General features: G+C 38.7%; 1 protein-coding gene across 1 annotated transcript in view; it reads left to right on the forward strand.

Annotated features, from left to right (window-relative positions):
• LOC112503219 (probable hydroxyacylglutathione hydrolase 2, chloroplastic) overlaps positions 1-12966 on the forward strand; it is a 41270-nt gene that overhangs the window by 12815 nt on the left and 15489 nt on the right. The window contains exon 4 of the mRNA XM_025107282.1: positions 8667-8790. Within this exon, the coding sequence (XP_024963050.1) occupies positions 8667-8790 (124 nt within the window). The remainder of the gene's footprint in view (positions 1-8666; positions 8791-12966) is intronic.

A 12966-nucleotide genomic window follows, 5' to 3' on the forward strand; every position in this document is an offset into this window, starting at 1 on the left:
ATCATCACCATCATCACCTATTCCACCTCCTTCTGATGCCTCCCCGCCCGAACTTACCCATACTCCACCACCCGTCTCTCGACCTCGGCCTTCCAACCTTCGCCCCAATCCCAAACAACCTGACCGATATAACCCAGCCGCTTACTCTGCCACCGCTCCCTCACCTCTATCTCTTGAACCCACCAGTTTTATCGTTGCTAACAAGTCTTTAGAATGGCGCCAAGCAATGGCTGATGAGTTGGCTGCGCTTCATAGRAATGGCACGTGGACACTTGTGCCCCCTATTTCTAATGCTAATGTTGTTAATTGTAAATGGGTTTACCAGTTAAAAACTGATGAACATGGAAAGATTACCAGGTACAAAGCCCGCCTTGTGGCCAAAGGTTTTCACCAACAGCATGGCGTGGATTATCATGACTTTCAGCCCCGTTATCAAGCCTGTCACTATTCGCACTGTCCTGTCTCTTGCTGTCACCAACAAATGGCCTCTCAGACAGTTGGACATTCAGACCACATTTCTGCATGGTGATCTCAAGGAAACTGTTTACATGCGTCAACCTCCTGGCTTCATTGATCAAACCAAACCTGATCATATCTGCTTGTTACACAAGTCGTTGTATGGGCTCAAACAAGCCCCTCGTGCCTGGTTTATAAAACTGTCTACTGCTCTTCAACAGTTGGGTTTTTATGGGTCCAAAACCGACCCCTCACCTTTTATTCTCAAATCTCCTGGCTCTCTTATCTACCTTCTGGTATATGTTGATGACATCATCATCACCGGTAACAACTCCACTGCTATCGCCACCGTCGTTGACCAGCTCCATACWCTCTTTGCTCTTAAASATATGGGGYARCTACATTAWTTTTTGGGGGTCGAAGTTGTTCACAAGGGGGCAGACTTAGTTCTCTCACAACGGAAATATGTTTGTGAGATCTTACACCGTGCTGGCCTTGCAGACTGTAAACCAATTGCTACTCCAATAAGCACCTGTCAAGTGTTGTTACCGGATGATAGCCCATTTATCGATGATCCCTCTCGCTATAGGCAGACCGTCGGGGCTCTTCAGTATGCTACCCTTTTTCGTCCTGATATTGCCTTTGCAGTCAATAAAGTTTGCCAGTTCATGCATGCTCCGACTGAAAATCATTGGGCCGGAGTAAAACGGATCTTACGTTACCTCAAGGGCACCATCAATTTGGGTTTGTGGATTTGTCACAATACAGTCTATCAGCTTCAAGCCTTTTCTGATTCTCATTGGAACCAAAATCTTCAAGCTTACTCAGACTCTGACTGGGCTGGTTGCCCAATCGATCGTCGATCCACGGGGGGATATGCTATCTACTTGGGCTCGAATCTTATTTCTTGGTCTGCTCGCAAGCAGAAAACTGTCTCTCGATCTTCAACAGAGTCCGAGTATAAGGCCATTGCAAATACTGTTGCTGAGTTGATTTGGCTGAAGTCTCTTCTTCAGGAACTTGGATTGAATAGCAAGGCCCCTACCCTTTGGTGTGATAATCTTGGCGCGACATATCTCACAGCTAATCCTGTCTTTCATGCCCGTACCAAGCATGTTGAAGTAGACTATAACTTTGTTCGTGAACAAGTTACTCAAGGGAAACTAATTGTCAAGTTCATCTCCACAGACGACCAAATTGCTGATATTTTTACAAAGCCCTTGTCTTCTCAGAAGTTTGAGTTTCTACGGTCCAAGTTGCAGATTGCTAACCGCGCTGAACTTGCGGGGGAATGTTAGACTAAGTCAGCTAGTCTAGTTTATATTTTTTAATATTGTCTAGGGTCCAAAGTGTAATTAGTTTACCTATATAAAGTGTATCAGACTATTATTATTTTTCAATCAATACAATCAACATCAAGTTTTATATTATACGACGTAAAATAGACTAAGCATTCTCAAACAGTTTAAACACAGAACAAAAACAAACAGATAAACGATGATCCAAAAATTAAAATCTAAACAAAAATTTAAACCAAACAAAAATAAGTCCTCGAAGAAACAAACCCAATACAACTGTTCAAAACAAATCAACAGAAACCTTTACAATTACAGATCAGACAAAATACAATACAATATAGCTTCACTATTATGAACTCTCTTCACTGTAAGCTTAGACTTGATCAAATTTGCCTGTATAAAGAACTTCCTGCAGCTTGATCACTCCACAACAGGTTTACTAATCATCAATCAGCTGTGATGCAACACCATCAACAAACAGTCCTAAAACAAAGACAGCAGTAACAAGCATCCAAATACAATGAGCCAGCAGACAAGTGTAAAATGCAGCAACAACAGAAAAAGATAGTACCAAAAACACAAAAACTGCTGCCAATCAGACTATTACAACACACAGCAACCATATAAAATTCAAGATGATACCATCTGAAGTATGTCAAAGACAGGATGAGACTATGCACAAAGATGTAAAACTTGTGTGACTTAACACCTAATCAGACTAAACTATGTTCTGGCAACACAAAATCAGAGTGTATGATTCAAATGCATTCCAACCATTGAAGCTACCTGCCACCTAGCTCCTTATTACAAATAACCCAAGATAACAATTACTACAGCAAACTGCTTCTGTCAAGAAACCAAAATCAAACAATAATCCAACACTAATCTGTCCAAAACAACCAAGTCAAATTCAATTTACAGATTTTGCAATAAAGATGAATTCAAACAGAAAGTCAAACTGTATCCAGGTGAAGATGTCCGTGAATCAAGTTTAGGTCGAGAGATGATTGAAAACGGACAAAGAGGTTATCGAGAAAACACAGCTGCTGTCTAATGTCTACACCAGATGACTGTCTTGAATCCGGACAAAAGTATCTTCCAATCTTGTATAATGAAAGAACTTGTTTATGAAAGAACTTACTGGTAACATGCAGCTTTCTAAAAAATGAACTCAAAGAAACTTAGATGATCGTTAGCAAAACAGTTATGATAGCTTGTTTATATGAAAACAGTTAGAAGATACCAAGCTGATAAACAGGCTGTTTTTGCTATTCAATGAGACTGTTGGAGCTGAACAATTTCTTGATCTTGATTAAAACGGATGCAAGGTCTGTGCAATAAACCACAAATACACCCAATTTCTTGAGCAATTTCTTGAACGATGAGGGTGAAATCGATTGAGCCTGTTGAATACCGTGAATCCGGCTGAAATCTGTTGAGCGATGAAGGCAAAAGCTTAAATTGACAAGCACTATTATGCGATTTAGATCAAAATAGATGAAATTGAAGCTGAAAATTCGAGATTGAAAGCAAAAACGAACAGAATAGCAATTCTAGATTTAGCTAAATCCGCTTACTGTATCGAACACTCTGACCTAATTCAGAATCCGGTCAATGAAGTTATCTAAACTGCTTGCTCACAGTCCGTTCACTATCAGATCACACAAAAAAATCTAAACAGCTTACTACATGAAGTAAGTCTGGATTCACTCTTAAATCGCTCACCATGCTAGTTAAACCGCTCACAGCAAATGACAGTTAATAGTTTAAACAGATGAACTTAAATCGCTCAGCACAATCAAGTAAAACAATTAAATTGCTTACCTCAGGCTCTCTAACCCAGTCCTAGAAATCTGTTCAAGGCAGCCAATTTAATGAAATCGAATGAATTTGAATACGGACAGAGTGAAATCGGACAAGGGGATGAATGAATTAAGACCAAATTCGATCAAACCTTATGCAATGAAAGAAAACTCCGATCAAGCCCCAAGCGATTTACTTTTTAAATCACTTATGAAGTGTGCGATAAACACAAAATCGCTTACACTGTTATGAAGAAGTTCGCTCAACACACTGCAGGTTTAAAACACCAAGTATAAATCGCTTAACAATCTCACTCTAGAGATGTAATAAATCGCTCAGTGTAACCTGTAAATCGCTCACTTTGCTGATTAAATCGTTCAATTGATGACCGTATACGGTCAATCCAAACTTACCTTATGTCCGAATTCGATCAATATAAGTTACCTTTGTGTCCGAATTTGATGAACCTTGTCTCCCCTAGTGTCCGACATCGCTCAAGTCTAGCTTCTAGTCGAACTCTTCAACCTGCTGATAATCCGATCAAGACCTCTGCGATTTAAACTCTTGTCCGCTCAGGTTGTGATCGATTTAATCACTTGATCGGACAAGGAGCTCAAGAACTTGAGCGATTTGAAAAACCTGTTGATTCAGACTTTGAGCGATGAAATAGTCCAAGTTTGTTGGGCCTAATCTAAATGGGCTGAGATGATTCAGATTTTGAGCGATTTAGGATTAAAAACAGAAAAGACACAAGAATTTTAACAAAAAATGGATCAAAAACACAGTTTTTAAAAAAAATTCAAGGACACAAGAAAATTATAAAACACAAAAACGATTAAATCTTGAAAAGGCAATGATCAAACCACAAAAATTTGTGAATAACAAAGATTCACATTGAAATTTCGCACGTATTGATCATGGTTTTAACACGAAAAACACAAAATTTTCCAAAATTTTTTGGATCAAACTTAAAAAAAATATAAGAACACGAAGAAAAAAAAATTCTAGAAATTAATCTTCGAAAAATCTTCAAAATCTCTGATTTCTTTTGTTGATTTCTTGCACAACTTGCTCTGATACCAATTGTGAGGTCACTTTGATCAATCTTTAAGATATCTTCAATGAATCCATGGCAGTTTATGATTTAGCCTTGAAGAACATGAGAGGAGAGATGAGAGAGTTTGAGAGGAAAAGTCAAGATCTGAAATCTAGTCAAACTTCAATATACGTATTTAGAATTTTACAATGGAGCTCTTGCAAAGATTACAAGACTTCACCCTATTTATAGGGTCAAACATTACACAAATGGTCAAAGTCAAACTATCTAAGAATAGTCAAACATGATGACTTTTCTACAATTATAGACAAAATAAACTTTCAAGACGAATACAATATTACACTGACTTTCAGTCCTAACATACGGTCGCCACTTTGTTACAACAAATACGATGGCTATGAGTTCCTTCTCATATATGTGTTTCTGTCGAGCAACCTGACCCAAAACTTGGCTTTGTTATGCGATCAGCTGTCCCCCTTGCATTGATACCGTCCCAACGCCTTGGCCCTATGCGTCTGTTTCATTTCAAATGGCTGACTAAAATCTGGCAGCTTCAAAACTGGGGCTGAAGTCAATGCCTTCTTTAATTCTTCGAAGGCCACATCAGCTGCCTTTTGCCACTTGAATCCTTGTTTCTTCAAACAATCCGTTAGACCTTGTAATATGCCCATAACCCTGGATGAATTTTCTGTAGTAACGGGTTAAACCCAAAAATCCCCTTAGTTGTGTTACAGCTTTTGGTGTTGGCCTTTTGAGCATTGCCTCAACTTTTGTCATATCCATGGACACCCCTTTTCCTTCATTCCTTAGTGTCTTCATCATCGATTTGAATGATACTGAGGATCTACCAAGAGCTGGATTTCCTTTTAAGGTTAGGGTTTCCCCTCCTTTTTTGAATCTCATAACCTGGTTTTGCCTAGTCACCCATGTTGGTCCTAGTGGGGCCAACCATTTAACGCCTAATATTACGTCTGAGTTTCCCAAATTAACGGGCAAAAATTCTTCCACAACTTCAATTCCTTACATACTTAGCTTCACCCCTTGACATACTCCCCGTCCCTTCATGGCTTCTCCTGCTCCCATTGAGATAACATATTCTTCTGTGATTCTTGTAGATAACCCAAGTTTCTCAACTAACATCGTGGCTATAAAATTGTGGGAAGCCCTGCTGTCAATTAAAACAACTACCTTTTGGCCTTCTACCTCTCCGTCTAGCTTCATAGTCTTCGTTGTTGACAATCCTGCTATTGATTTCAATGATACTTCTACTTCTCCTCCCATTTCTATCCCCGCCAATTCCGTCATCTTCCCTATGTTCGCATCTTCATCGACGTTGTACTCTTCCGCCTCTTGAACCACCAACACACTAAGCTCCTCCTTTTTGCATCTGTGACCCGGAGAATACTTCTCTTCACACCTGTAACATAAACCTTGAGCCCTAAGTTGTTGAAGTTCTTGATCGGACAATCTTCTGAATTCCCCGACAGGTTTTCCTCCCTGTCCACTACTCTTGTTGGAGGGTTCAACAAATCCCTTGTTTCCCGCATATTCTTCTCCATTACGCTTGTTCAACCGGCTACCTTTTGGGTTATTTATTCTTGCTCAAATCTTGTTTTTTTTTTCTATCCTCTGAGCTAGTTCCATGGCCTTTCCCAATCCCACCGGTGCGAGGGTGCGGACTTCTACCCTGATTTGTGGACTCAACCCGTTTAAGAATTGACTAACGAAAACTTCATCCAGAATCCCTTCTAACGGGGCTGCCAACATAACAAACCTTTTGTATTCTGCCACCGTGCCATCTTGCTTAACGGCCAAGAATTGCTCACATAAAGATCCCTCCCCCGCTTGTTTAAACTGATGAAGAAGTAATGTTTTTAATTCTTCCCATAGCTTAATGGGTCTCCTCTTATTCTCCCACTCGAATCCTAGCAAGGCGTCACCCTCAAAAGCAATGACCAAGACTTCTAGTTTTTCTTCATTGGTTAATTTATTTAGAGCGAAATACCTTTCAGCCCTCAATGTCCAACCGTCTGGGTCTGTCCCTTCGAACACAAGTAACTCTAGTTTCCTCCCCCTTATCGCAAGAATCCGACCAATATCGTAGTTTTTGTCTACACGATAGTCCGCCTTTTTTGGTTGTCCATTGTCTCCGTTTTCATCCTTTCCCCCGCTCTTCTCCGTTCTTCTAAGCGCTTCTTCTTGCAATATCAACATTGTTTCCATTTGTTTGAACACTTTCTGCATGTCGTCCTTCAGCGAGTTCACCTCCGCTTGGACCGTTCCCAAGCTTCCCTCCACCTCGTCCATCCTCGATGTTGTTGATCGAGTCATTATCGTGTGATAGTAATTGTGAACAGTGATCGTGAATAGTGATTCGCGAATAGTGAACAGTGATCGTGAACAGTAATTCGTGGATAATAACACGATTACTAATCCAGAACAGCAGCGATAGGCTCTGATACCAATTTGATAGGAGTCGATAAAAGGTTGCCAAGATTAGAGTATTAAAACCCTACAACTTCCGAGAGGCTGCAGTCTTTCCCTTTTCAATTGTAGAGAATTGAATTATAATAAATTGATCTATATTCCTAAAAGGTAAACAATGAAGGTATTTAAACTAATATGTAAAAGACTCCTAGAATAAAACGGATCCTAAAGAAAAACAAATAAAACAATTAAATTAAACATAAGATAGTTATATGTAAACTTGAGGACTTATAACTTATCCAAGACTTGCTTTATTTTAATCTTATTAATCTGCTCTCCTCTCTTTCCTTCTTGAATATGTCTTTATACTCTGAAGTCTATCATATACCTTCTTGGTTGTGTCGCAAACCTAGATCATTTTTAGATAATTCATGAGGGCTAAGTGTTACAATCTTAGTTGAGTTGAACCTCCACATTCAGAACCCAAGAGTATACTTCATTGCTTTATTTTATATACTTTTAATGCTTGTTAAACACTTGATCACTCCTACCCTTCTGCTAAATAGACCTGTTGTAGGATTGGTGATTTACAAATGAGAGCTGTCTCTTGCTTATAGGAGAACCTGCCTTCTGAAAGGAACCTTCTAGTTGTGAGAAGGTACAAAGCTCATGTACAAAGTTCCTTAAACTGCTTACAGTTATGACTTATGAGTACTCTAGGAAGATGCAAGAAACAAGAGAGTCCTAAAAGGCTAAAACATCTACGTTGTGTTCCCGAATTTGAGAAGAAAAGAAAAGAAGAAAGGGAAGGAAATGATTTTTTATTTGTGTTCTTGAGATGGAAGGGAAAGGAAGGAAATAGAAGGAAAGAAAATAATTTTCATATTCTTTGGCAGGAAAGCTAGAAAAGGAAAGGTGTTGGTTTTACAAATACACCCTTATTTATTTTCCAGCAGGTTGTATTTGATGGGTAGATATGTAATTTTATAAATATTTATAATAATTATTATTTCTTTCCTTCCCTTCCCTTTCCTCCCACATTTGGAAGGAAAATCAACACTATTTTCTTTCCTTTTCCTCCTTAAAAACCTTGAGAACATGGCATTTTTTTTTCTTTCCCCCTATTTTCTTTCCCTTTCCATCCCTTTCCTTCAAAGAAAAGGACTAGAGAACGCAACGGTCGGAAACTGCTAGAACCCATAGAGCTTTATAGAGATTTGTGGAGCCTACCTTGGTGAATGCTTATTATCTCACCTTGTAAGTGCACACTTGGGATCCACTAGACATTTGTATGGGAATTCTCCATTGAATCATGCTAGGTGCGATACTAGGCAGGGAAAAGAACAATGGCTGCTGTTACCAATTATGTACTACGAAAAAGACTATATTGAACTAGTTGAAGTTTCTTCATGCATGATTCGACTTGTTTTCTTGTTGAAAATGCATTGCACGCAATTTCCAAATTTTGAATTTACAGTCCGATATCCATCTTTAAAATAATGGATTGGGGATAGATTTTTGATAGGGGCAAGTCAAGTTTTCTATTTTTCATGTTGTATATGAGATTTTCTTTAATCAAGTAGTTAATCCCTTCATAACTTTTGACCGTGTTGTCAATCTTTCAGGTAATTGCATCAAGTATAGATAGGGATAGAATTCCTGGCATTGATATAAGCTTGAATGATGGTGACACATGGATGTTTGCTGGGCATGAGGTGCACGTCATTGCAACCCCAGGCCACACCAAAGGTTGTTTCTCATTAATCTGCTACTAAATTCATTGCTAACTACAAACATTTAGCTAAGCGTCCTACTAAACTGAAGTTTTAGATGATAAAAGAAATATTTTTCTACTCTAAGTGGATTCCCCACACCATATTGGGCCGATTAGAGCATTACTAACCTAAAGAGTTCTATTTTTCTACTTTAAATATAAACACAGATATACTATTATGGTTGTATATGTTGAAGATTTGATGATTAGAGCACTATTGACCTAAAGAGTTCTGTTGGGTAGCATTTTCAGGTTACTGAGTTAGGATGTATATGTTATTTTCTAGGGTTTGAGGCATCTTATTTGCAACAGGGGGCATTCCTATCTCATAGAAGTCTGTCGTAGACCTCATTACAAAGTGCAGATGGTTAGAAGCTGATAGATCTCTGATTCTTTCAATAGATAAGCTTCTTCTGGAGGACGTTAAGGCCACGAGAGGGATCTACAGTTATTTAGGAGATTCGTTGAGAAAGTCCACTATTTGACTGCATTCAATGAAACATCTCATATTAAATGAGCAAAGTCATTTTATGTGTCTGCTTCTTATATGGTAGCCCATGAGGGATGCTGGTCTCCGTATGTTGAGGAATTTCAAGCTTGGTTTAAAAATGCACGCATACTGCGCTCTGATGCGTGATGCGCTCTGATGTGCTAGAGGTAACGCATCAGATGGGCTGATGCGAAGCGATTCCATATGCGCTCGCATCACCTACGCATCACACGATGCGTGCATCACCTATGCATCAGCGCATCCTGCATGTTTCATGTTTGGGCTCTCTTTTTCAGTTTTTAGTTGGGCTTTTTAGTTGATTAAAATAGAACGTGAGACTGAATGGTGACCTAATAGAAGAAGCCGACAACCACTAATAGAAGCAGAAGTCGCACTCGCTTATCAATCAGATTAAAAAAGAAATAGAAAGTGAATGATGATGGGTCGGGTCCATCAAGAGGGAACCGGAGAGTAAATGATGATGGGTCGGGTCCATCAAGAACTAAAAGTGCTAGAGGAAAAGGACATGCTCTTCAAGATGAAGATGATGAAGTTGAGGTGGAAGCAGATATTGGAGGGTTTGATAATGATGAGATGAACCCGTGTTGGGGTTTGATGATGCTGATCTTGGGGAGTATTAGTTGGTCACTTGGTGATTTAGTTTAGGGATTGGGGACTATTAGACATTTACTTGTGTTCTTCATGGTAGTAGTTTGTGTGTTCTGTTATTCCGATTCACAAAATTTTTAAGATTCTAATGCCACTTTTTGAACTACTTTATGTTATTAATGAAGTATTTTGATAGGTAAGTATTTTTAAGGTAGAAATTGATATGTAGAATTAATTTATAAGTATTTTTTGAATACCGGGCGCATCACATGCGTGATGCGAGCGCATCAGCATCACCCATCAGCTTCCGGGACCCTTACTGCCTCAGACCGCATCGGGCTTTTTAAAACCAAGATTTCAAGACTTCTTCAACATTGTCATGTTGGTGCCATTGTAAGGAGGGTGTATAGAGGATTGATGGATTCTCTGTAGATAGAATAAGATGTATCTTTTCTAGGAGATCTCTCACAAGGTATTGTGTATGTGTAGATGGTAATTTTGTTTCATGGAAGAGTAAGAAATAGCACACCGTCTGTCATTCTAGTGCACAATTATAATACCGGGCCAAGGCTGGTGCCTCATGTGATATGATATGGACTAGGAGGTTTTTAGAGGACTCTTGTTGTCCCTTAGAGGTGATCTCTTAAGGTCTATTATGATAACTAGTAAGCTATTCACATAGCTTAGAATCAAGTCTAAAACGAGAGGATGAAACATATTGAGATAGAATGTTATTTTGTCTATTATTGCTTTGTGGGGGCTCCAAAGGATCATCCTTCTTTTCAGCCGGTGCATATCCTAACGGAATATCATTTAGCAGCGAATTTAATGAAATTCCTATAGAAAATTCGGATAGACTATATTTGTAGCAAGTTGGGCATGATAACTGTTTATGACTTGTGAAATGTGTAGGTTAGCTTCCGTTAAGGTTTGGGTATGCATATATTTAGACTTAACTCATTTTTTTTATTAACCTGAATATGCAACCCGCTATGCGAGCCGACTAATCCCAAGGCGACCACCTGCTTTGCGTGTAACCCAGAGTCACCGCATTTGAACCTCCATGGCCACAAGGGGAATTTTGTTCCTCCTTGGATTTGAACCTGGGACCTCCAGGCACTTTTGATCTTGGGAGTCCAAGCTCAAACCAATCAAGCACCACCCTTGTGGTTAGATTAAACTCATTTGAGACAAACTTTTGAGAATTCTAATTTCAAGAATTATAATCTTTTTAGAAAATTTAATAGTGATTTGAGTTATATCTTTTCCATCTCACATCATAGTTCATCTTGCTAATATGTTGTTTTGCATCACTTCCTGCTCATTTTGTGCCACAAGTTATTTGGGTTCTTTGTCAAACATCATTGATTTTTGTCATCTTGGAAAATTTGGTGCCGGTTTGAATTGAAGGACTTGATAAATGGACACTTGATGGCATTTGGTGTTGAGCAGTCTGTATGGATGGTACTTGCGTCACTATTGTTATGGCCCTCTGCAATCTTCATAGCGTGCTGCAAGTTTGTTTTGCCTTTGAATCTCTTGAGTTACCTTACCGTCACCTGCAAATAAGATCTCTGTCATCTGGAGGAGTTTGTTCTTTTGAGTATGTTTTCATGTATCCAAGCTTGATCTTGCACTATAGTTTCACCAAACGTGTTGCTATAGTCTTGCGTCTTGTTAAAATATTGAAGACATTTTCCATCTCACAAAATTTCATTGCTTGATAAATAGGATTAACCAACATTAAGATGATTTTTGGGTTCTGTTTGGATGGTACTGGGACTACACTAGATTGTTGCTTGTCTTGCCAGAGCTTTAACTTAAGTTGTTCATTTGTTGCCTCTGAATATGGATGTAGTTCATTGTTGCTCTTTTTGTTGCAGTCATTTGCATAAGTTTTTTTTCCCCTTTTTTCTGGTATGCATTGTCTTGCATCACAAGTTGTCCTTTTGTCCCCTCAGAATACAGATGTAGTTACTGTTCTTTTTGTCATGGTCGTTTGTAAAAGTTAGTTTTTTTTTTCTGATGTACATTGTCTTGCATCACAGTATGATATTGCATCATAGTTTTCCTTGTGTCATAATTGTTTTGCCCATATATTCCCTTGCATCATTTCACATTTTATCTTGTTAGGATATTTTCTTATGTTGAATCACAATTCCTTCTTGTGTTGCATCATAATTCTTCCTTGCCTAACATCGTGGTCATGGGATCTCGAATTTGAAGGATTGACCAACTTAACGTAGAGACTCGCTGCTTTTCGAGGCTATCTAGTTTTGAGCAGGTGTTATTTTTTATTTGTATTGGGTGACATCATGGGTTGACTCACTCTATTTCATTGGTTTGACCAGTTGGACGCCCTCTTCTTTAGGCTGGTTAACTTTTAGTTGGTTGACTGCTGAATGGATTTCGTGTTTTCACTTGTTTTCTTCAAACGGGGGATTTCTCATTTTGAACAAAAAATTGATCTTGTTTTTTATTATGTACTTGATATCGCTACATGTTTTTTTCTAGTGCTCTATTCCTATTTCAAGAGGCAAAATTTGTTAAATACATTTTCTTGACATTGAATTACCCAAGACCCTAATTACTGAATTAAGTAGTGATTTCCTTTGGTTTTCTTTTCCTGTTAAGAAAGCCACCAATTTGGACTTATCATGAAAATGACTACTGTGGTATGGGATGCTTGAGGCATTGTTACACACAAAATGGTGATAGAACGATTGCAATCGTATTAATGGCAAAACCGGACTGATTACAATGGAAAATCAAAGAAAAACTAGATGGGAATTCGAGAGTCCATTTCTCTCCTACACGATCAAAAGATCGCACAAAATCCCCTGCCAAAACCACACACCTGCCATATACCATTCTCCTTGTCTTCTTTATTATATTTCCAAAATTACCCCCTCTACTTTACTCTTTACTAGTTGTGTACCCGCGCAATGCGGCGGGAGCCGTGAATTTTAACGATTTTGAAGTTTCACTGGTTTTATTAGAGAAGATTTAACGATGATATAAGTTACACTTGGTCTTTACATATTAATACAAT

The sequence above is a fragment of the Cynara cardunculus genome, unplaced genomic scaffold, assembly GCF_001531365.2.
Source record: "Cynara cardunculus var. scolymus isolate 2C unplaced genomic scaffold, CcrdV1 Un_Scaffold_2685, whole genome shotgun sequence".
Lineage (NCBI taxonomy): Eukaryota > Viridiplantae > Streptophyta > Magnoliopsida > Asterales > Asteraceae > Cynara > Cynara cardunculus.